A 26,256-nucleotide genomic window follows, 5' to 3' on the forward strand; every position below is an offset into this window, starting at 1 on the left:
CTGTCACAGAGATTAAAGGACAGTGAATTTCAGTCTGGTATCTATTTGCAATTACTGATCTTGATGTTAATATAGTGTTAACTGATCTTGATGTTAACAGATGTTAATATAGTGTTAACGGTTTCTAAAAATTTCCAAATATAAACTAGAACTAAAAAAAAATCTGTTCAACTCCTTAAGGACACAGACTTATTTCACCTTAAGGACCAGGCCATTTTTTGCAAATCTGACCAGTGTCACTTTAAGTGCTGATAACTTTAAAACGCTTTGACTTATCCAGGCCATTCTGAGATTGTTTTTTCGTCACATATTGTACTTCATGACACTGGTAAAATGAAGTAAAAAATATTCATTTTTATTTATAAAAAAAATACCAAATTTACCAAAAATTTGAAAAAAAATTCTAATTTCCAAGTTTCAATTTCTCTACTTCTATAATACATAGTAATACCTCCAAACATAGTTATTACTTTACATTCCCCATATGTCTACTTCATGTTTGGATCATTTTGGGAATGATATTTTATATTTTGGGAATGTTACAAGGCTTAGAAGTTTGGAAGCAAATCTTAAAATTTTTCAGAGATTTTCAAAAAACCAATTTTTAGGGACCAGTTCAGGTCTGAAGTCACTTTGTGAGTCTTATATAATAGAAACCACCCAAAAATAACCCCTTTCTAGAAACTATACCCCTCAAGGTATTCAAAACTGATTTTACAAACTTTGTTAACCCTTTAGGTGTTGCACAAGAGTTATTGGCAAATGGGGATGAAATTTGAAAATTTCTTTTTTTTGCCACATTTTCCATTGTAACCCATTTTTTTCCACTAACAAAGCAAGGGTTAACAGCCAAACAAGACTATCTTTATTGCCGTTTACAGAAACACCCCATATGTGGCCGTACACTACTGTACGGCCACACAGCGGGGCGTAGAGGGAAAGGTGCGCCTTTTGGTTTTTGGAGGGCTGATTTTTATGGACCGGTTTATTTACACCGTGTCCTGTTTCAACCCCCCTGATGCACCCCTGGAGTAGAAACTCCCTAAAAGTGACCCCATTTTGGAAACTACGGGATAAGGTGGCGGTTTTGTTGGGATTATTTTTAGGGTACATATGATTTTTGGTTGCTCTATATTACATTTTTGTGAGGCAAGGTTACCAAAAATTGAAATTCTGAAATTTCATCTCCATTTGCCATTAACTGTTGAGGAACACCTAAAGGGTTAATAAAGTTTGTAAAATCAGTTTTGAATACCTTGAGGGGTGTAGTTTCTTAGATGGGGAGTTTTTACTCTAGGGGGGCATCAGGGGGGCTTCAAAAGGGACATGGTGTCAATAAAAAAGGCCATCAAAATCGGCCTTCCAGAAACCATGTCGGTCCTTTCCTTTTGCGCCCTGCCTTTTAGTGATACAGCAGTTTACGACCACAAATGTGGCGTTTCTGTAAACTGCAGTATCAGGGTAATAAATATTAAGTTTTGTTTGGTTGTTAACCCTTGCTTTGTTACCGGAAAAAACGGATTGAAATGGAAAAGTGCCAAAAATAGCTGTTTTGGCACAGTTTTTTTTTGACCGTGCTAATCTGTGGGGTTAGGTCATGGGGTATTTTTATAGAGGAGATTCTTACGGACGCGGCGATACCTAATAAGTCTACTTTTTTACAATTATTTAGGTTTTAGACTATATTATCCTTTTTGATACAAAAAAAATGTTTTTGTATCTAAAGTCTAAGAGTCATTTTTTTTTTAGACGATTATCTTATGAAGGGGCTAATTTTTTGCAGGGGTGAGAGGACTGTTTTGTTAGCACTATTTTGGGGGCTATATGACTTTTTGATCGCTTGCTATTAAAATTTTTGTTATGTAAGGTGACAAAAAAAAGTTCTTTTTTTGCACCTTTTTTTTTGACCGTGTTAATCTGGGGGGTTAGGTCATGGGGTATTTTTATAGAGGAGATTATTACCGACGCAGCGATACCTAATTTGTATAATTTTTTTAAATTATTTTAGTTTTTTTTGGGTGTCTCAAGTCTGAGAACCAGTTTTTTTATGTTTCAGCCACTAATGCGCATGTACTGCCCTCCACAGTAGATGGGCTGGACACTACAGAAATTATGAGAACGCTTGCTGCATCTCTGCGATTGGTGGCACCACTGACTGGCATGCAATATCCAAAGCAGTTCATTGTGACAGTCCGCCTCATAGGCTGCGTAACAGTAAGTCCTGCCTATTTATGCTTCCTACACCCCCTGACTTGCACTCCATATGCATATGGTCTAGGTAGGAGGTCATAGACACACTGCTAGTGTCTACGACTGGTGCCGTCTCGCCGATGTACTGTAGCTTGGTTTGATTAGTCTTTATGGGGATAGGATCTGCATATCAGTACACGGACAACCTGCTCGCCTGACATATCCATCTGGGCTCTATATTCTGTTTTAACCTCCCTAATACCACTGTAGACAGGATGTTCTCTCTTTTTCACCTCTATAAATGTCGTGTCTAAATATATGTGATCTCCTATGTGACAATGAGGCTACAGCTTGCTTTCTTGTAATGACCGACATTTGTACTTTACTGGGGGATAGGGGTCTCCTGTAGAAACGTGTCTTTCTTGCATATATTATGTGATGACAGTACAATATGTGAATACCATTATATGCTGCTATTTTAATCCTGTATTGACTGTACTGGTGCTACCAGCCCATTTTAGCACTGGTTTATTATTGTGTATAGCCTTTATATGGCTGACAACATTCCAGTGTATTTGTACTTTTTTCTCTGTGTATCATGTTATATTTACTTTCCATAGCAATTTATGTATACCATGTGAGGCTAGTTTCACGTTTCTGTTTACCTCACTGTATCCGCCATAGTTGGATACTGATGTTCACCTCCAAACCCTACCCTTATAATGGGATCCTGACAGTTTCTGGTACAAGTGCCAGGTTTCGGCTAGACAAAAACCTCTGCATGCACTGGTTTTTGTCAAGCCGAAATCCAGCACTCATGCCGGAACCTGGCCCGATCCCAAGCAGATCCCATTATAGTCAATGGGGATGCTGGTGAAAGGCAGTATCTGGCTATGCCAGAGACTGTGAACTCTAGAAGGTTCCTCTGCTGAAACAGCATGCCAGATCAGGTAAATGGAGATGTGAAACTAGACTTAGGCCATCACAAATTCTGGTTTTCACAAAGGTTGCACCTTCAGTTTTTATAATGGCAATTTGCAATAACTTTACATTGTTATTAAGACAGTTCAGATTAATTGCAATTATTTGCAAAGTCATTCCTTGTAACAAAAAGAAACTTACAAAACTTACAAAAAAACATTTCCACTGCATTTCTGTCCTGCCACAAAATGACCTACTGTACTAGCATAATTTCAATAATCTTCTTGTCACCTTAGGAGAAAGTGTTAACGAGGACAAGGCAGCTGATATCACTCTGTCAAGATGACAGAATTAGAAGAGCAGACTGGTTACTATAAGGCCCCTTTCACACGAGAGTGACGGATTAGGTCCGGATGCGCTCAGGGAAACTCACACCATTTTGCAAGCAAGTTCAGTCAGTTTTGTCTGCGACTGCGTTCATTTTTTTCCACGCGGGTGCAAAGCGTTTTGATGTGTTTTTCACGCGCGTGATAAAAAACTGAATGCTTACAAACATCATCTCCTAGCAACCATCAGTGAAAAACGCATCGCACCCGCACTTGCTTGCGGATGCAATGCGTTTTTCACGCAGATCCATTTACTTCTATGGGGCCAGGAATGCGTGAAAAATGCAGAATATAGAACATGCTGCGATTTTCACAAAATCTTCCGGAGGATGGCCTGGTGTTAAGAAGAGGGCCAAAGAAGCCACTCTTCTCCAAGAAAAACATCAAGGACAGACTGTCATTCTACAGGAAGTACAGGGATTGGACTGCAGAGGACTGGGGTAAAGTTATTTTCTCTGATAATGCCCCCTTCAGACAATTTGGGACATGTGGAAAAATTATTGTCCAGAGAAGAAAAGGTGAGTGCCACCACAAGTCATGTGTTATGCCGATAGAAAAGCATCCCGAGACCATTCATGTGTGGGGTTGCCTCTCATGCAATAGAGTGATCTCAATTTTGCCTAAGAAAACAGCCATGAATGAAGAATGATATTAAAACATCCTCCAAGAGCAACGATCCAGAAGCAATTTGGTGATGAAAAATCCTTTTTCCAGTACGATGGAGCATTAGGTCACAAGGCAAAAAGTGAGTGGCTACGTGAACAAAACATTGAAATTTTGGGTCCATGGCCAGGAAACTCCCCAGGTCTGAATCCCAGAATGTGGGATTCAGAACCTGTAGCCAATCCTTAAAATGCAGGTGAACTAACAAAACACAGAAATTATTATAAAACTCCAAGCAATAATTATGCAAGAACTGGTTGACATGTGTCAAGATTTGGCCCAGGAGCTGATACCCAACATGCCAGGGGGAATTGCATAAGTCTTGAAAAAGATGGGTCAACACTGGAAATACTGAGACTTTTGCATAAATTTGATGTATTTGTCAATAAAAAAAATATAATAAAAAAAAATTATGAAATGCTTATTACTGTACTTCAGTATATCATAGAAACAGCTGGCAAAAAGATCGGAAAAAAAAAACACTAAAATTTGTGTCATTCTCAAAACCTTTGGCCATATATCTCTGCCGCTTAAAAAAGGGTTTTTAATATTAGCCTGAACTTTGATTCTATTTGTACATTATGCACACGTTGGATTAATAAACATTGTGTGTTGACTTCTATTAGAGTAATATAATAAAATTAATATTGGTGGAAATTTATCAAGACTAGCGTTCCCATACACCAGTCTTGATCCCCTGTGCACTGGAGTAGGATGTGTTTACTGCATTTTTCGCCCCATAAGATGCATTTTTTCCCCACTATGGAAGCACTCATTAGTACCGGAGGACCGGGAAGCGGTGAAGGCTCTATACTCACCGCTTTATGGTCCTCAGCTGTCGTCTGTGTAGAGGCTGCGCACAGCATGAGGGCGCTCAGGTTCACAGCACAGCCAGCGGCAGAATGAAGAGGATCGCGCTGGAGGAAAGGAGCGGCGGCATCCGGAGAAGGAGAGCTAAGTGTTTTATTAATTTTTTTTAAGCATGAGGCAATGGGGGCTGATCTGAGGTCATGGGAACTGATCTGAGGGCTGATCTGAGACAATGGGGGCTGATCGGAGGGGCTGATATGAGGCAATGGACGCTGATATGAGGCAATGGATGCTGATATGAGTGGTATGGGGCTCTTATCTGAGGTCTGATTGGTTGTCATTCAGATTGTGGTCTGAGCTGAGGTCTGATCTGAGGTCTTATGAAAAAAAAAATTTTTTATTGTCCTCCTCTAGAACCTAAGTGCATCTTATGGGCTAGTGTGTCTTATACAGGTGAAACTCGAAAAATTAGAATATTGTGCAAATTTCATTTATTTCAGTAATGCAACTTAAAAGGTGAAACTAACATATGAGATAGACTCATTACATGCAAAGCGAGATATTTCAAGCCTTTATTTGTTATAATTTGGATGATAATGGCTTACAGCTTATGAAAACCCCAAATTCACAATCTCAGGTACCCTTTGCCCAGGGGATATGGATTAATTAGCTGACTAAAGTGTGACACTTTGAGCCTAGAATATTGAACCTTTTCACAAAATTCTAATTTTAAGCTGCATTAATGCAATTCCTTTTAATTTAGGATACTGAAATGAAATGACTTTTGCACAATATTCTCGAGTTTCACCTGTAGGGCGAAAAATACTGTTATTTATTAAGACATCTCACCCTCTGCGCACTAGAAATTCAAATCTATACTATATCTACTATGCTATAGTACATACTATATTAACCTCCTCCCGACCGCCTAACGCAGGGATGCGTCCTGTGGGCGGTCGGTTTGTTCCTCTTGGACGCATTGGCGCATCATCTCGCGAGACGCAAGATTTCCTGTGAACACGCGCACACAGGAGCGCGCGTTCACAGGATCGGAAGGAAAACGAGCTGATCTACAGCCCACCAGCAGCGATCATTCGCTGGCAGGCTGTAGATGCAATTTTTTTTAACCCCTGAAAGGTATTTTAGACGCTGTTTTGCTAACAGCGTCTGATATACCTGCTACCTGGTCCTCTGGTGGTCCCTTTTGCTTGGATCGACCACCAGAGGACACAGGCAGCTCTGTAAGTAGCACCAAACACCACTACACTACACCCCCCCCCCCCCGTCACTTATTAACCCCTGATCACCCCCCTGTCATTGATCACCCCCCTGTAAGGCTCCATTCAGACGTCCGTATGTGTCTTGCAGATCCGCAAAACACGGACACCGCGGATCCGCAAAACACGGACACCGGCAATGTGCTTTCCGCTTTTTGCAGATTCGCACATTGCCAGAACTATATAGAAAATGCCTTTTCTTGTCCGCAATTGCGGACAAGAATAGGACATGTTCTATAGGCTCTACAAAAAACGCAGTGTTCGCCCGATCAGGCCTGATCTTGTGCGCACACTTGCGTTCAGTCCGCCCCACCGCAGTGACAGAAATTTTTTCCCATTTTTTTTATACAAAGTTGTCAATTTACAGAGATATTTCTCTCACCCAGCATGGGTATATGTAAAAATACACCCCAAAATACATTGCCCTACTTCTCCTGAGTACGGTGATACTACGTGTGACACTTTTTTGCGGCCTAGGTGCGTAAAGGGGCCGAAAGTCCAACGAGTACCTTTAGGCTTTACAGGGTTGCTCACAATTTAGCCCCGCCCAAAATGACAGAACAGTAAACATACCCCACAAATGACCCCATTTCGGAAAGTAGACACCCCAAGGTATTCGCTGAGGGGCATATTGAGTCCATGAAAGATTAAACTTTTTGTCACAAGTTAGCGGAAAGGGAGACTTTGAGAAAAAAACAAAAAACAATTTCTGCTAACTTGTGCCAAAAAAAAAAAACTTCTATGAACTCGCCATGCCCCTCACGGAATACCTTGGGGTGTCTTCTTTCCAAATGGGGTCACATGTTGTGTATTTATACTGCCCTGGCATTTTAGGGGCCCTAAAGCGTGAGAAGAAGTCTGGAAAAACAGTGTCAGGCAGCTGCTGCCAAGGCCAATAAGATAATGGGTTGCATCAAAAAGGGGCATAGATGCCCGTGATGAGAACATATTCCTACTACTTTACAAATCATTAGTCAGACCACACATGGAGTACTGTGTACAGTTCTGGGCTCCAGTGAACAAGGCAGACATAGCAGAGCTGGAGAGGGTCCAGAGGAGGGCAACTAAAGTAATAACTGGAATGGGGCAACTACAGTACCCTGAAAGATTATCAAAATTAGGGTTATTCACGTTAGAAAAAAAGACTGAGGGGAGATATAATTACTATGTATAAATACAGGTGAAACTCGAAAAATTTGAATATTGTGCAAATTTCATTTATTTCAGTAATGCAACTTAAAAGGTGAAACTAACATATGAGAGACTCATTACATGCAAAGCAAGATATTTCAAGCCTTTATTTGTTATAATTTGGATGATTACGGCTTACAGCTTATGAAACCCCAAAGTCACAATTTTGAGGTACCCTTTGCTCAGTGTGACACTTTGAGCCTAGAATATTGAACCTTTTCACAAAATTCTAATTTTAAGCTGCATTAATGCAATTCCTTTTAATTTACGATAGTGAAATAAAATGACTTTTGCACAATATTCGAATTTTTCGAGTTTCACCTGTATATCAGGGGTCAGTACAGAGATCTATCCCATCATCTATTTATCCCCAGGACTGTAACTGTGACGAGGGGACATCCTCTGCGTCTGGAGGAAAGAAGGTTTGTACACAAACATAGAAAAGGATTCTTTACGCTAAGACCAGTGAGACTATGGAACTCTCTGCCTGAGGAGGTGGTGATGGTGAGTACAATAAAGGAATTCAAGAGGGGCCTGGATGTATTTCTGGAGTGTAATGATATTACAGGCTATAGCTACTAGAGAGGGGTCGTTGATCCAGGGAGTTATTCTGATTGCCTGATTGGAGTCGGGAAGGAATTTTTTATTCCCCTGAAGTGAGGAAAATTGGCTTCTACCTCACAGTTTTTTTTTTGCCTTCCTCTGGATCAACTTGCAGGATGCAAGGGCGAACTGGATGGACAAATGTCTAATCCAAATGCCTAAAAATGCCCTCCTAAAAGGTACTCATTGGAATTTGGGCCCCTTAGCGCACCTAGGCTGCAAAAAAGTGTCACACATGTGGTATCGCCGTACTCAGGAGAAGTAGGGAAATGTGTTTTGGGGTGTATTTTTTTTTTTTATCAAAGACATGTAGAACAATAAATTTAGAGAAAAATGTATATAGAAATGTAGTTATATTTGAAAAATTTTACAACAGAAAGTGAAAAATGTCATTTTTTTTGCAAAAATTTCGGTCAATTTCGATTAATATAAAAAAAAAGTAAAAATGTCAGCAGCAATGAAATACCACCAAATGAAAGCTCTATTATTGAGAAGAAAAGGAGGTAAAATTCATTTGGGTGGTAAGTTGTATGACCGAGCAATAAACCGTGAAAGTAGTGTAGTGCAGAATTGTAAAAAGTGGTCTGGTCATTAAGGGTGTTTAACCACCTCCGGACCGCCTAACGCAGGATTGCGTTCCGGAGGTGGCAGCGCTGCGCAGAGTCACGCATATACGCGTCATCTCGCGAGACGCGAGATTTCGCTCAAAGCCGGCCCGCGCATGCGCATCGCGGGCCGGCAAAATTAAAAGAAGTATTTCGTCACCAGCCTGCCAGCAACGATCATTGGCTGGCAGGCTGGCGATTTTCAAAAAATCCAATCCAAAGTCATATAACAGATCATATTAGTAAATATGATCTGTTATATGGCTTGTCTGCTCCTGTGCTGGTCCTTTTCGTCGGTTGGATCCAGCACAGGAGCAGACTGAACTGTGAGTACACCAACACTACACCTTAGCCCCAGATCACCCACCTGCACCCCAATTAACCCTTTGATCACCCCTTTGATCGCCCCTGTCAATCACTAGTGAAAGGAAAAAAAGTGATCAGTGTAAACTGTCACTTTTTTTTTTTCACTGGTATTGGCTGTTAGGTTTTAGGGATAGTTTAGGCCCCTTGGTTAGGTAGTTAGCGTCAGTTAGCGCCCACCCCACCGCACCGCAGTCACTTTTATTCGCTGTTTAGCGTATCGCTAATCAGCATTTGTACTTTTATAGTATCTGTAAGTGATCAAAACTGATCACGGTCAGATCTATAATAGTATTAGTGTCACCTTAGCTCGCCCTCCACCCAAAACGCAGTGTTTGCCCGATCAGGCCTGATCGGTCGCCCACACGTGCGTTCACCCACGCCCGCCCCACCGCAGTGACAAAAAATATATATTTTTTGATCACTGCACATTCATTTTACACGCACTGCGGCGATAAAAAAATCAGTTTTGATATTTTTTATCAACCGCAGCGGCCTCCGGTACTTCGCTAGCCTCCCCTTTGTAAGACAGGTTTGCTTTTTTTCTTGGGTAGTCTCAGGGAATACCCCTAAATTTAGTAGTCCAAAATGTCAAACAGGGGGTATTCTTCTGAAGAGGCCTACAGGATTCTGACCCAGTCGGATGAGGAGTGGGAACCCTCATCTGATGAATCTAGCGGGTCAGAATATGAACCTGTGGAAAGCAGTGGCTCTCTGACCCAAAGTTCGGACGAGGAGGTGGAGGTCCCTGGCAGCACCAGGCGTACCCGGCCCCATGTCGCTAGACCACAGGTTACGCAGGATCCGCTTCAAGAGCAGCAGAGTGGGGCTGTCGCTGCCGGATCACGTGGTGAGGCATACACCAGCAGCGCAGCCCTTCCTGGACCTAGTACCAGCACTGCCGTACAACATGGTGAAGTAGCGAGCACCAGAAGGGCAGTTGAAGCTGGTACGGTGGCACGTGCAATAGTTACCCCGTCGCAGCCACCGCAAAGACAGGCCCGTAGAGCCCCTAGAGTCCCTGAGGTGCTGGCAAATCCTGATTGGCAGTCACCAACTTCAGCCGCACCTGTAGTTCCCCCTTTCACCGCCCAGTCTGGAGTTCGGGTTGAGACGGCTCAAATCGGTTCGGCCCTGGGATTTTTTGAGCTGTTCTTGACTGCAGAGCTCTTGGACTTAGTCGTGGCAGAGACCAACCAGTATGCCACACAATTTATAACCGCTAACCCGGGAAGCTATTATGCCCAGCCTTTCCGGTGGAAACCAGTCCAAGTTTCCGAACTTAAAATTTTTTTGGGCCTTCTCCTCAACATGGGCCTGACAAAAAAGCATGAATTGCGGTCATATTGGTCAACGCACCCAATTCATCACATGCCCATGTTCTCTGCTGCTATGTCCAGGACACGATTTGAGACCATCCTACGTTTTCTGCATTTTAGCGACAATACCACCTCCCGTCCCAGAGGCCACCCTGCTTTTGACCGGCTCCACAAAATTCGGCCCCTCATAGACCATTTCAACCTGAAATTTGCAGATTTGTATACCCCTGAGCAAAACATCTGCGTAGACGAGTCCCTAATACATTTTACCGGGCGCCTTGGCTTCAAACAATACATCCCAAGCAAGCGTGCCCGGTATGGGGTCAAATTGTATAAGCTCTGTGAAAGGGCCACAGGCTATACCCACAAATTTCGGATCTATGAGGGAAAAGATCAGACCCTGGAGCCGGTCGGTTGCCCTGACTACCTGGGGAGCAGTGGGAAGACAGTCTGGGACTTGCTGTCACCCTTATTCGGCAAGGGGTACCATCTTTATGTGGACAATTTCTACACAAGTGTGGCCCTCTTTAGGCATTTGTTTCTAGAACGGATTTGCGCCTGTGGCACCGCGCGAACTAGTCGAGTGGGCTTCCCCCAACGGCTTGTAACCACCCGTCTTGCAAGGGGGCAGAGGGCTGCCTTGTGTAACGAAGAACTGCTCGCGGTGAAATGGAGAGACAAGCGTGACGTTTACATGCTCTCCTCCATTCACGCAGACACGACAATCCAAATTGAGCGAGCAACCCGTGTCATTGAAAAGCCCCTCTGTGTCCACGACTATAATGCGCTCATGGGAGGGGTGGACTTCAATGACCAGATGTTGTCTCCGTATTTAGTTTCCCGCAGAACCAGACGCTGGTATAAGAAGGTGTCTGTATATTTAATTCAATTGGCGCTCTACAATAGTTTTGTTCTCTACAGTAAGGCTGGGAAAACAGGATCCTTCCTCAAATTCCAGGAAGAGATCATCGAGAACCTCCTTTACCCAGGAGGTTCCGTGGCCCCATCCACCAGTGTAGTTAGCCGTCTACACGAGCGACATTTCCCCAGTGTCGTTCCTGGTACCTCAACCCAACCGTCACCCCGAAAAAGATGTCGTGTCTGTAGCAGGAGTGGAATAAGGCGTGACACCCGCTATTTCTGTCCTGACTGTGCTGACCACCCTGCCCTATGCTATGGAGAGTGTTTCCGGAAGTACCACACACAGGTACACCTAGCATAGGGATCACATCTCACCAGGACAGGCACACAGGGCTATTAGGGCCCATTCACTCACAGCTGCTGCAAACCTCTCCTTTCACCTGGGATAAAGTGCATAACGTACTTCGCCACATCTTTGGGCGATTTGCGCTTTGCACATTGTCCCATGGGGAAGGAGAGGTTTGTTCTATAAAAGGTAAAAAAAAATAAACAAAAAAAAAAATACCGGTAAGTAAAAAAGTTAAATGTTCAGTTAAAAAAGTTTAAAAAAAGTTTCTATGTTCTGTTGAACAGTTAATAAAGTTATTGCTTTGCGGCCTGGTTTTTTCTTTTTTGTTTTGTTTTTTTTACCTTTCAGGTGGACCAACCGATCGACTAGCTGCAGCACTGATGTGCATTCGGACAGAAGCATTGCGCTGCTGTCAGATTACACGCAAGTCGGTGTATGCGGCGCTGCAAGACGAGATTTCTCCTCTGCAGTAAAAGATACGTTTGCCGAGGCATATGAGCTGAGGAGGTGGCGGTGTTCATATACTTTGGCAAACACTTTGTATATATATAAAAAAAAAAAATCCCGGCAATGATTTATTTATCCACATCGATTGATGTGAATGGAGAAATCTGGTTTGCCAGGGCATACGAGCTGAAGTGGGTATGGATGTTGGGCGGAGCTCCTATGTCCTGGCAGACGCCTTTCCCCTCCTTTTTCTTTTTTTGGCAGAGATTTTTTCATCCACATTGATCGATGCGAATGAAGAAATCTGTGCCGTTCATTTTTTTCTTTCAGCCCAGAGGCTGAACGGAAAAAAAAAATCTCATTACCCGTATGCTCAATATAAGGAGAATAGCAGAAACTCCTAATGCTGGCCATACATGTAATGATTGCGGAGACCCTCAAATGCCAGGGCAGTACAAACACCCCACAAATAACACCATTTTGGAAAGAAGACACCCCAAGGTATTCGCTGAGGGGCATATTGAGTCCATGAAAGATTGAAATTTTTGTCCCAAGTTAGCGGAAAGGGAGACTTTGTGAGAACAAAATCCAAAAAATCTATTTCCGCTAACTTGTGCCAAAATTTTTTTTTTCAATGAACTCGCCATGCCCCTCATTGAATACCTTGGGGTGTCTTCTTTCCAAAATGGGGTCACATGTGGGGTATTTATACTGCCCTGGCATTTTAGGGGCCCCAAAGCGTGAGAAGAAGTCTGGTATCTGGTACTATAAACCACCTAATATACCAGAGTCCACAGAAAATCTACTACTAAACGAGATAGACAAGGCGGCAAATCATAATGAGGTGGTTATTATGGGGGACTTCAACTACCCAGATATAGACTGGGAAACTGAAACTTGTATATCTCATAAAGGAAACAGATTCTTGGCAATAACCAAAGACCATTATCTCTCCCAACTGGTTCAGGACCCGACTAGAGGGACGGCCATACTGGACTTAATATTAACCAATAGACCTGACAGAACAACAGACGTGCAGGTTGGGGGACACCTGGGAAATAGTGACCATAAAGTAATAACCTTCCAATTATCATTCAAAAGAGCGTTTCTACAGGGAGAAACAAAAATACCAAACTTCAAAAAAGCTAAATTTAGCCAACTAAGAGAGGCCATAGGCCTAACTAACTGGGACAAAGTCCTCAAAAATAAAAATACAGCCAAAAAATGGGATATCTTTAAAAACATCCTAAAATCTCATTGTGAGAGGTACATACCGTATGGGAATAAAAGGTTAAGGAACAAAAAGAAACCAATGTGGATAAACAGAACTGTAAAGAAAGCAATAAATGACAAAAAGAAAGCATATAAAACCCTAAAACAGGAGGGTAGCACGGAAGCACTGAAAAACTATAAGGAAAAAAACAGAACATGTAAAAAACAAATAAAAGCGGCCAAACTAGAGACCGAGAGATTAATTGCCAAACAGAGTAAAACTAACCCTAAAATGTTCTTCAATTATATAAATGTTAAAAAGTATAAATCTGAAGGTGTCGGCCCTTTAAAGAGTAATGAGGGGGGAGTCGCAGAGAGCGACGAGGAGAAAGCAAAGCTGTTAAATATTTTTTTCTCCAATGTATTCACTGAGGAAAATAAACTGTCAGATGAAATGCTGAATGCTGAAATAAATTCGCCATTAAAAGTGTCCTGTCTGACCCAGGAAGAAGTACAACAGCGACTTAAAAAAATCAAAATAGACAAATCGCCAGGACCGGATGGCATACACCCCCGTATCCTAAGGGAATTAAGTAATGTCATAGCCAGACCCTTATTTCTGATATTTGCGGACTCTGTACTAACAGGGAATGTCCCACAGGATTGGCGCATGGCAAATGTGGTGCCAATATTCAAAAAGGGTCCAAAAACAGAGCCTGGAAACTATAGGCCGGTAAGTTTAACATCTGTTGTGGGTAAACTGTTTGAAGGTTTTCTGAGAGATGCTATGTTAGAGCATCTTATGGGAAATAAGCAAATAACGCCATATCAGCATGGCTTCGTGAGGGATCGGTCATGTCAAACTAATTTAATCAGTTTCTATGAGGAGGTAAGTACTAGACTTGACAGCGGCAAATCAATGGATGTCGTGTATCTGGACTTCTCCAAAGCATTTGACACTGTACCTCATAAAAGGTTAGTATATAAAATGAGAATGCTCGGACTCGGAGAAAACGTCTGTAAGTGGGTAAGTAACTGGCTCAATGATAGAAAGCAGAGGGTGGTTATTAATGGTACATACTCAGATTGGGTCACTGTCACTAGTGGAGTACCTCAGGGGTCAGTATTGGGCCCTATTCTCTTCAATATATTTATTAATGATCTTGTAGAAGGCTTGCATAGTAAAATATCAATTTTCGCAGATGACACTAAACTGTGTAAAGTAATTAACACTGAAGAGGACAGTATACTACTACAGAGGGATCTGGATAGATTGGAGGCTTGGGCAGATAAGTGGCAGATGAGGTTTAACACTGAGAAATGTAAAGTTATGCACATGGGAAGGAATAATGCAAGTCACCCGTACATACTAAATGGTAAAACACTCGGTAACACTGACATGGAAAAGGATCTAGGAATTTTAATAAACAGCAAACTAAGCTGCAAAAAACAGTGTCAGGCAGCGGCTGCCAAGGCCAATAAGATAATGGGTTGCATCAAAAGGGGCATAGATGCCCGTGATGAGAACATATTCCTACTACTTTACAAATCACTGGTCAGACCACACATGGAGTACTGTGTACAGTTCTGGGCTCCTGTAAACAAGGCAGACATAGCAGAGCTGGAGAGGGTCCAGAGGAGGGCAACTAAAGTAATAACTGGAATGGGGCAACTACAGTACCCTGAAAGATTATCAAAATTAGGGTTATTCACGTTAGAAAAAAGACGACTGAGGGGAGATCTAATTACTATGTATAAATATATCAGGGGGCAGTACAGAGATCTATCCCATCATCTATTTATCCCCAGGACTGTGACTGTGACGAGGGGACATCCTCTGCGTTTGGAGGAAAGAAGGTTTGTACACAAACATAGAAAAGGGTTCTTTACGGTAAGAGCAGTGAGACTATGGAACTCTCTGCCTGAGGAGGTGGTGATGGTGAGTACAATAAAGGAATTCAAGAGGGGCCTGGATGTATTTCTGGAGTGTAATAATATTACAGGCTATAGCTACTAGAGAGGGGTCGTTGATCCAGGGAGTTATTCTGATTGCCTGATTGGAGTCGGGAAGGAATTTTTTATTCCCCTAAAGTGAGGAAAATTGGCTTCTACCTCACAGGGTTTTTTTTGCCTTCCTCTGGATCAACTTGTAGGATGACAGGCCGAACTGGATGGACAAATGTCTTTTTTCGGCCTTATGTACTATGTTACTATGTTACTATGTTACTATGTATCCAAATGTCTAAAAATGCCCTCCTAAAAGGAATTTGGGCACCTTTGCCCACCTAGGCTGCAAAAAAGTGTCACACATGTGGTATCTCCGTATTCAGCAGAAGTTGGGGAATATGTTTTGGGGTGTCATTTTACATATACCCATGCTGGGTGAGATAAATATCTTGGTCAAATGCCAACTTTGTATAAAAAAAATGGGAAAAGTTGTCTTTTGCCAAGATATTTCTCTCACCCAGCATGGGTATATGTAAAATGACACCCCAAAACACATTCTCCACCTTCTCCTGAGTACGGAGATACCAGATGTGTGACACTTTTTTGCAGCCTAGGTGGGCAAAGGGGCCCACATTCCAAAGAGCACCTTTCGGATTTCACAGGTCATTTACCTACTTACCAGACATTAGGGCCCCTGGAAAATGCCAGGGCAGTATAACTACCCCACAAGTGACCCCATTTTGGAAAGAAGACACCCCAAGGTATTCCGTGAGGGGCATGGCAAGTTCCTAGAATTTTTTATTTTTTGTCACAAGTTAGTGGAAAATGATTATTTTTTTTTTTATTTTTTTTTTCATACAAAGTCTCATATTCCACTAACTTGTGACAAAAAATAAAAACTTCCATGAACTCACTATGCCCATCAGCGAATACCTTGGGGTCTCTTCTTTCCAAAATGGGGTCACTTGTGGGGTAGTTATACTGCCCTGGCATTCTAGGGGCCCAAATGTGTGGTAAGGAGTTTGAAATCAAATTCTGTAAAAAATGACCAGTGAAATCCGAAAGGTGCTCTTTGGAATATGGGCCCCTTTGCCCACCTAGGCTGCAAAAAAGTGTCACACATCTGGTATCTCCGTACTCAGGAGAAGGTGGGGAATGTGTTTTGGGGTGTCATTTTACATATACCCATGCTGGGTGAGAGAAATATCTTGGCAAAAGACAACTTTTCCCATTTTTTTATACAAAGTTGGCATTTGACCAAGATATTTATCTCACCCAGCATGGGTATATGTAAAAAGACACCCCAAAACACATTCCTCAACTTCTCCTGAGTACGGGGATACCAGATGTGTGACACTTTTTTGCAGCCTAGGTGGGCAAAGGGGCCCACATTCCAAAGAGCACCTTTTGGATTTCATAGGTCATTTTTTACTGAATTTGATTTCAAACTCCTTACCACACATTTGGGCCCCTAGAATGCCAGGGCAGTATAACTACCCCACAAGTGACCCCATTTTGGAAAGAAGAGACCCCAAGGTATTCGCTGATGGGCATAGTGAGTTCATGGAAGTTTTTATTTTTTGTCACAAGTTAGTGGAATATGAGACTTTGTATGAAAAAAATAAAATAAAATAAAAATCATCATTTTCCACTAACTTGTGACAAAAAATAAAAAATTCTAGGAACTCGCCATGCCCCTCACGGAATACCTTGGGGTGTCTTCTTTCCAAAATGGGGTCACTTGTGGGGTAGTTATACTGCCCTGGCATTCTAGGGTCCCAAATGTGTGGTAAGGAGTTTGAAATCAAATTCTGAAAAAAATGACCTGTCAAATCCGAAAGGTGCTCTTTGGAATATGGGCCCCTTTGCCCACCTAGGCTGCAAAAAAGTGTCACACATCTGGTATCTCCGTACTCAGGAGAAGGTGGGGAATGTGTTTTGGGGTGTCATTTTATATATACCCATGCTGGGTGAGATAAATATCTTGGTCAAATGCCAACTTTGTATAAAAAAATGGGAAAAGTTGTCTTTTGCCAAGATATTTCTCTCACCCAGCATGGGTATATATAAAATGACACCCCAAAACACATTCCCCACCTTCTCCTGAGTACGGAGATACCAGATGTGTGACACTTTTTTGCAGCCTAGGTGGGCAAAGGGGCCCATATTCCAAAGAGCACGTTTCGGATTTGACAGGTCATTTTTTTCAGAATTTGATTTCAAACTCCTTACCACACATTTGGGCCCCTAGAATGCCAGGGCAGTATAACTACCCCACAAGTGACCCCATTTTGGAAAGAAGAGACCCCAAGGTATTTCGTGATGGGCATAGTGAGTTCATAGAAGTTTTTATTTTTTGTCACAAGTTAGTGGAATATGAGACTTTGTAAGAAAAAAAAAAAAAAATCATCATTTTCCGCTAACTTGTGACAAAAATTAAAAAGTTCTATGAACTCACTATGCCCATCAGCGAATACCTTAGGGTGTGTACTTTCCGAAATGGGGTCATTTGTGGGGTGTTTGTACTGTCTGGCCATTGTAGAACCTCAGGAAACATGACAGGTGCTCAGAAAGTCAGAGCTGCTTCAAAAAGCGGAAATTCACATTTTTGTACCATAGTTTGTAAACGCTATAACTTTTACCCAAACCATTTTTTTTTTACCCAAACATTTTTTTTTTATCAAAGACATGTAGAACTATAAATTTAGAGCAAAATTTCTATATGGATGTCGTTTTTTTTGCAAAATTTTACAACTGAAAGTGAAAAATGTCATTTTTTTGCAAAAAAATCGTTAAATTTCGATTAATAACAAAAAAAGTAAAAATGTCAGCAGCAATGAAATACCACCAAATGAAAGCTCTATTAGTGAGAAGAAAAGGAGGTAAAATTCATTTGGGTGGTAAGTTGCATGACCGAGCAATAAACGGTGAAAGTAGTGTAGGTCAGAAGTGTAAAAAGTGGCCTGGTCTTTCAGGGTGTTTAAGCACTGGGGGCTGAAGTGGTTAAAGAGGACCTTTCACTTGAAAAACATTGTGAACTAAGCATGCTGCCATGGAGAGCGGCGCCCAGGGATCTCACTGCACTTACTAGCACTATTACCCCTGGGCGCCCAGGGGTAATAGTAAGTGCAGTGAGATCCCTGGGCGCCGCTCTACATGGCAGCATACTTAGTTCACAATGTTTTTCAAGGTGAAAGGTCCTCTTTAAGCTAGGGGAGCTGAGGTGGTTAAAAGCTATAGTAAATCCAGCGGGCCTTGATAGTCTCTGCGCCCTTCCACTAAACCTCGACCCCTTTCTCTCCACGTTAGAAAAGTGGCAAATTATAGTGCAAATATGGTTTTGCAGCTTTTTAACACCACAAAAGTGGCATAAACACATTGATAAATGACCCTCATTATGTTTAAAGTTGTTCCTAAAGGTTTGATAAGTCACATACCAGTGGACAAGGCATCCTTCACCTTTCAGCCGACACTCATGGATAAATGCTGTGCTTTCTTTAAAATGTTGTATTCTAGAAAATATCCAAATAAAAACTTATGTTACTAGGGGCTACACAAAGACATGAAAGTTATACTATGTTAACTAATACATTTGGCTTTTTATTTAATGCTTTACAAAAATGAACACTGAAAACCAAAACTAGAATTCCAGGCTTGCCCGATACAAGGACACTTTCCTCAAGTGGGGTTTCAAAGGAACAAATGAGCTTAAAGGAGTCAAACGGCACCAAATGAGGTTTGGTATGATTGTAAAGCTTTCTTTATGGTTAATCAATGCTTAACTTCTGTGGTCCTTAAAGAGGACCCGTCACATCTGCTGCCATGCCTGTTTTAATAGCTACTTTCATTCCCCATGTAATAATTCTGGAGCATCTATTTTTATGGCTCTATGTTGTTCCATTCCTTTATTATTTCTACTAGAAGTTATTAATGAATTACTAGCAGTCTGCAGTAAGGGTACACAGGGGTGCTAACCAGTTGGAGGTGTGTCTTTGCACAGTCTCCAACTATCCAGTCATTGCTGCCATCGCCAGGCTGTGCAGGGACACACCTCCAACTGGTTACCAACCCTCTGTACCCTTACTGAAGACTGCTGCCAATTAATTAAGAACTTCTAGTAGAAATTATACAGGAATGGCAAAACATACAGTCATAAGAATAAATGTTCCAGAATTGTTATTACATGGGGAATGCATGTAGTTATTAAAACAGACCTGTCAGGAGTGGTGACAGGTCCTCTTTAACAACAACCATGCTGTTGCATGTTCCTCTGTGTCATTGTACATTGCACTATTACTACAGTATTTTATGTTGCTAGAACATTGTGACTTTATACACCCTTCTATATAGATCTTTTCTAGTCCCATTGAGCACACACAATATATATATATATATATATAAAATTATATACACACACATTCTCATACAGTTCCTTCGAAAAAGGATATACATCGCTTGAACTTTTCCACATTACACCCACAAATGTAAATATATTTTATTAGGATTTTATGTGGTCAGAGCGGACCTCCGGCGGCACGGTGGGCTGGCTTTAGCACGGATCCAGCAGGCTGTTACCCCGCTGGAGCAGCCTACTGCAAGTGCGAAAGTATTGTTAGATGGCTAACCAATTCCATTTAAATCAGCGGGTTCAGCTTGCACTGACCCGTTCCCAACCGCCTAACAAATATACATCAGCAGTCAGATATGTAAAGACAGTGCTGCTCGTAAGCGTAGCAGGCGCGATAGCCACAGGGTGCCTGCTGTTTTAATGTTGGTCGCACACATTTAACCCATCAGATGCTGTGATCAAATGTGCCCACGGCATCTGGAAGCTCAAAAGCCAGGAGTGCACGTGCTCCTGGCTGTGCAACGGCTCCCCCTAGCGGGGATCATGGAGCCAGATGTTGTGTGTGACAGCCTCAGTTCTCTTGAATGATCAAAGGCTGCTGCAGCTATGTTTCTGGCAAGACCATGGATGTGGCATGGCTCCATAGGAACACAGTGAGATTCTCAGACGCCGATGCTAATGCACTGGAGTTTATGAATGAAGCAATCTAATTAAAAATGTGTGTGGGGGAGGAAAAAAAAAAAAAAACTCAACCCCTTTTCTCAAAATTAAAATAAATAATTACAAAAGATAAACATCATAGGCATTGCTGTATACAAAAACATCCATGCTATTAAAAAACAAACCATTAAAATATTTATCCCATATCGAATAGCGTAATGGGAAAAAAAAAAATTAAAATCAAACCTTGTCATTTTGCCATTTTTTGTCACTTAACCCCCCCACCCAAAAACAAAAACAAAACAAACATACTCCAAAATGGTATCCTTGAAAACTATAGATCGTCCCACAAAAAATGAGCCCTCACACAGCTCTGTACACATAAAAATAGAAAAAAAAGTTATGGGGGTCTTAATATGGCAATGCAAAAAGGAAAAAAAAAAAATTTTCTCCAAAGTTTAATTTTTTTCCCCAGAGAATCAAAGTAGACACATAACAGATCAGTTTTACGGCATTGGAAAACCAATAAAACTGCTTGCAGCAGTCTTGTGTCCGGCCCCAAAACACAACTGAACTGATGCATCCTGATCATTTTTTGTCCCCACTGACAATGAATGGGGTTAAAACTGATCAGTTTACTTCAGTTTTTGAGCTCCTCTGCTGGATCTCAAAACATGAATTGAAAACACAGATATGAGCTGTAGGCTACTTTCACATGTATATGTATTAAAAGTACTTTTTCTCCAGATCGCTAAGTAAAGGTATCATTGCATTCATCCGAACTAACTATACAAGGCATTGCGCCTGGTTTAACAGTGAATTTCACTGTGACATATTCCCTTTAAAGTTCAGAAAAAATTCTCAACACCAACTAAGATTTTCGTGGTAAACTGTAACAGTCCAGCGGGTTCTCACTTAACATCACTGGTTTCCAAAGGAGTACAAGGTTTTCCATCCCCCAACAGAAACCACATGCCCATATGGGAAAATACGTGCACATCCTAATATAAATAGGACGTGTTTCCCTCTTCTCTAGGGACAAATGTTCTTGATTAGCGTCACACATTACCAAGTTCTAGTTGGGTTCATTTTGCATACCGTCGGGGACTTCCCCTTTATATTACCTTTAACGTTTTTTGTTTTTTTTTCAAAGTTCTAAGTTTCTCCTTTTGAAGGTATGTTAAACTTACTTTCAGTATCTGCCCACACTAAACAAAGTCATCAAGGATTAATTGAATAATTTTGTAGATTCCACTACTAAAAAAAGCACTTTATTCTTCCTTAGTTTATGTGCATTTTTCTTTTTGCAGTTATAATTAAGATACTATGATATCTTCTGTGTCAAATAATACGCTAAAGAATAAAGCTACAATCTTGAGGAATATTCTACATTTTAGTAACCTAGAATAAAACAATGAATCCTATGGCTTTTGGAGAGCGGATTTAGCTGGAATGGTAATTGGGAGCTGTGTTGCATATGAAGCCACCCTGAGGGCGCCCCTACAGTGGAAACCCCCAAAAAGTGACCCCATTTTGGAAACTACACCCCTCAAGGAATCCTTCAAGGTGTGTAGTGAGCACTTTGACCTCAAAAGGGGTTTCCTAGAATTTTCCTTCTACCTTCCAGAAGTCACTTTTAAATTTTTTTCTTTTGCGGGACAAGTTGTATTTTTTACTGGCACCATTTCATCTACCACATCATCACAGCTTGGATCGGGCACAGGCAGGAGCCTGCTCTGCTCATCTAATCCCGGTATAGCCCATTGTTGCATGGCACACGTGTGCAATCCCAGCCTTCCGCCAAGCTCAGGGAGCACAGGCAGGAGCAGCGATGTGTGCTCTTGCTCGTATACCGTACGCTGTTGCCCTATTGCCACAATGCAGAGTGTGTACTCCGTACACTGCTGAAAAATCTGCGATGTGTGAAAACTGTGAATTTAAAGTGCTATAGAAAACAGGACAGCACTTGTTTGCCTTCTGTACAATTTTTTATATATTCGAATTGTGACTTAATCAAGATCCTTCCAGAACAATGTCAAAGTACTTACAAATTTTGATTTGGTGAATCAGATGCTGGAATGCAAAGATATTTCATGCCCTGAGGAGACAAGAAGACAGAGACTTTCTAGTGATTCTGCATAAACATCCAGAGCTCCTTCAGCAACAATCAATGATAAATGTATTGGCATGCTTTTATTTTACAGAATAAACTATTTTAGCAGAGTTTTACATGAATATGAATAAATTATTATATGCTTCTGTTACCCTAAATATGACTGTCCTTAATACTTGAAAACATATGAAAATTGTACATATTTTTAACAAGTATAGAACGTGGCCAAATTTCGATACATTTCCCTGAGTGGATTGTCTGACCAAAAATGTAAACAAAGCAGAGGCGGCGGTGGGGGGAGGATATAGTTTGAGAAGTTAAAAAATGAAAAAGGTCACTCCCCTTATGAAAGTCCCGCCAATGCAGTTCCGTAGCACCTGTCCCTACTGTTTCTGGTGCCCACCAGACCAGAAGTGACGATGTGCTGTTCCCACTCATGTGACTGCAGTAGTAAATTCTTGCTGTTGTGGCACATGTGGTCCATTGCCGACATCCTCCATTGTATGCATTTCTGATGGGGATTGCCGTTCGCAACAGACCACATGAGGAGGATTTGCTCCCCCGGTTATAAATATGCTACAGTATTTGGGGTTTTAAAGCACTTTCTCCCATTTAGGCCACTTTATTCAGTGATTTGGTTTTGTTATATGTATGGAATGTGCCGGTTTTCATCTTTGGTAACATTCTGGTGCACCTGGTAGCCTGCGTCACATAAGCCTGTTATAGGTGGGGCTCGCAGCCTCTTCCCATTGTATTTGTGATCCTACTTTGGAGGTTTTTGGGAGCTTTGGCTGTGAGTCAGACTTTGGCACCTATAAGACAGTGTTTACACACTACAGGTAAGTTAGCGTTAGGTCCCACGCTACACTGAGATACCTTGACTGGGTGCGCAGGCTCAGATATGTTCTTGACCAAAATATATTGGCTAAAATCTCATTTTAACACCAGCGTGAGGGTTTAGCTATATATTATCATTTGCATATTGTTGTAGTGCACCTTTTGTAGTGATTTAAGTAGTAAATCCTTGCCCTCAGCGGTGACAAATGCCAAAACAGCGTCTCACTTGTATACCTGACCGAATCCTTTTCAGTCAATTGGGGACGAGAAAAAGTGGGGACAGAAGCCACAGCTCTAGACCAGAAGGAACTTCACAGGGAGCGAGATCTTTTTCTATATTATTTAACACACAAAACACCCAGCCTTTAATTTTTAAACAATTTTAATTAACAGTGTCAATCTTACTAGTAATAGATGAAACAGTGAGCTTTTAATGTTCACAATACAGGGGAAAAAAATGGTTATAACAGAGAAATAAAACATTTCCATACCCCTCAACACTATTGAGGGATATTTATTGGCATATTATTGAGATGGAGTTCAACTGGTGGAAAAAATAAACTTTTATGATGTGAATCCTGGACAAATCTTCTGGCACTTGCAGGATTATGTTTGTATGCACTTCAAATAAAGATTTGGAGTTTTTAACCACAAATGCCAGAAGATTTGTCCAGGATTCACAGTATAAAAAGGGTGGACGGAACAGACACAACCAAGCCTGGGTTCTTTTAGAGCAGGGTTTCTCAACTCCAGTCCTCGGGACCCACCTACCAGTCATGTTTTCAGGATTTCCTTAGTATTGAGCAGGTGATATAATTAGTGTCCATGCATCAGGACTTACCACAGGTATTCATTCTGTGGGATATTCTCAAATCCTGACCGGTAGGTGGGTCCCGAGGTCCGGAGTTGAGAAACCCGCTCTAGAGCACTGTGGCGATCCAAGAGGTACTGCTGCAAAAGGGTGAGTTAATACACGTCTATTTACTTTTTTACTTTACCTGGAGAAAATGTACTACATTGCCCAAAAGAGTATAACAATTTTGCTGATACAACATTATAAAAAAACAAAACAATGTTTCGCCAAGTGGACAGTGTTCACCTCTCCTACAGCAAAATAATACTTCCTTCATGGCCTTTCATCCACCTTTTTCCATGAGATACCAGTGGTATTGAAATTATAGACATATCTGATACTCTCCTGTACTCTCTATAATCTGTTTTCCACATTCCACCAATGCATAAAGAATGTTTTACTCTATAGTCACTCACTAGGATTGTTCTAGTTTTTGTATGCCACACACATTTTTTTTTTTTCTACTGACTTATCAGTATGATGGCTTGATTTTACAGGATGAGTTGTATTTTTAAATTGGAGAGTATCGGGGGGGTGACCGCATAAAAAAAAAAAAAAAAATAAAAGGAATTCTTCCACTATTTAGATTTTGCTTTAATGGCACTCACTGTCAGTTTGATTAAGGCAATACCAAATGTATATGGTTTGTATTTTTCACTTTTGCACCATCATAACATTTTTCAAATAATTTGTTTTTGTATCGCCACATTCAAAGACCAAGAACAATTTGAATTTTTTTTGACAGAGTTGTGTGAGGACAAGTAGTTTTCATTGCTGCCATTTTGGGGTATTTCAGACTTTTTGATCACCTTTTATTGCACTTTTTAGAAGGCGGAATATATAAAATACAGCAATTTAGAATTTCTTTAAATTATTTAAATTTATTGTATGGGTTGTAAACAACAACAAAAAAAAGTTTGGCTGCAAGGAAAGGCAATTTTTTTTAAATCGCTCAACCCCCCCTCCCCACCAAAAAATAAATTTCCTTCCCTTTTGGTACCTTTTTACCCAGTCACCCATATAACATATGCTGCAATGCAAAAGTACTGCAGTCTGTCAGTTACATTAAAACTGTTAGCAGATCCTAATAGGCATTTGTATATAAAACAGTTCTCAGGGCCATTTTTAGGCTCCTCAGCAACCCACAATCGCATCACTTGGGGTAGTGATAGGGTGAGAGAGGCCTCTTTCACAAGTCAGTGAATCACGGATACGTGCTGTTCCTGGTCTACACGGACAGAACATGTACTCATTGTGCCAGATTTATCATTAGCTCAGGTCAGAATAATGGAGTGAAAAAGTCCCAAAAAAAAGTCCCAAATGCTAAAACTGCGCACAAATTTGCGACTTTTTTCTGCTCTGCACTATGCTCGCCAGTTTTCTGAAAGTGGGTGTGTTTTCTTATGTAAATTAATCTCTAGACAGATTTACTATTGGGACTATTTAAAAAGTCGCAATTTCACTCCAGTGAGGACCATGCTTATCTTATGAGACTTTTTAATAGAACATGCGACTTTTTCATAAAAACGTGCGACTTTTGTAAAGCTGCTTACTGACGGATAAACTGCTACCGTCAAACCACATTTATTACAGTCTTAAAGGGCCGATCATAAATCTGACTTGGCTAAAACTGACTTTAGCCATATGTTAAAGTGGAGTGAGCTGTCAGAGAAATGATAAATCTGGCCCATTGACTTTAATGTGCGCATTCACACATAAAAGGTTTTCCATTGACCTTGGGTCTGTGGCGACGAAAGCATGCCCTCTTTTTTTTCCATGATTACAGATACTTCATGCACATTATATTATAGGTGTCTGAAAACCATGGAGGAAACACGGATGCCATTTTTGTTTGGTCTGTGGTTTTCACAGATCATTGCAGAATACAGTATGCTCTGGAAATTCATTTTCAGCCTAGCAGTGTCTGTAAATTACGGATGACACAAACGCTCAACAGACAGTGTAGGACAATATTGGAGAGGGAGAGTGGAGGGAGAGCGTCTGAGACTTCTGAACTTCAATTTATCGCCGTATACATAACTGTGCAGTGCACCAAGAGTCATAGCTGTAGAGTTACTGTGCATCAGTATTACGGGCCACTTACTTTTAGGCCGATTGGCATGGGTATAGCTAATTTATAGAGATTAGTGATAAATTAATTCGTAACGAATCAAACTTCATGTCAAACTTCGGTGATGCAGCGGAATCAAATTTTTCAAAACTTTGCTCATCTCTAGTAATTTGTGACAAAATGATCAGTGGTTCGTCTATGAAGGCTCCATGTTTGGTCCTGGTGTCTGT

The 26,256-nt window shown here is 41.2% G+C and overlaps 1 protein-coding gene across 1 annotated transcript in view; it reads right to left on the bottom strand.

The window, feature by feature from the left end:
• Nucleotides 1-26,256, bottom strand: part of DUSP22 (dual specificity phosphatase 22) — a 78,760-nt gene that overhangs the window by 15,544 nt on the left and 36,960 nt on the right. Inside the window, exons 4-5 of the mRNA XM_040431966.1 lie at nucleotides 22,201-22,250; nucleotides 18,582-18,656 (exon numbers count right to left, since the gene is read on the bottom strand). Coding sequence (XP_040287900.1) covers nucleotides 18,582-18,656; nucleotides 22,201-22,250 — 125 coding nt within the window. The remainder of the gene's footprint in view (nucleotides 1-18,581; nucleotides 18,657-22,200; nucleotides 22,251-26,256) is intronic.

This window comes from Bufo bufo, chromosome 5, assembly GCF_905171765.1.
Source record: "Bufo bufo chromosome 5, aBufBuf1.1, whole genome shotgun sequence".
Classification (NCBI taxonomy): domain Eukaryota; kingdom Metazoa; phylum Chordata; class Amphibia; order Anura; family Bufonidae; genus Bufo; species Bufo bufo.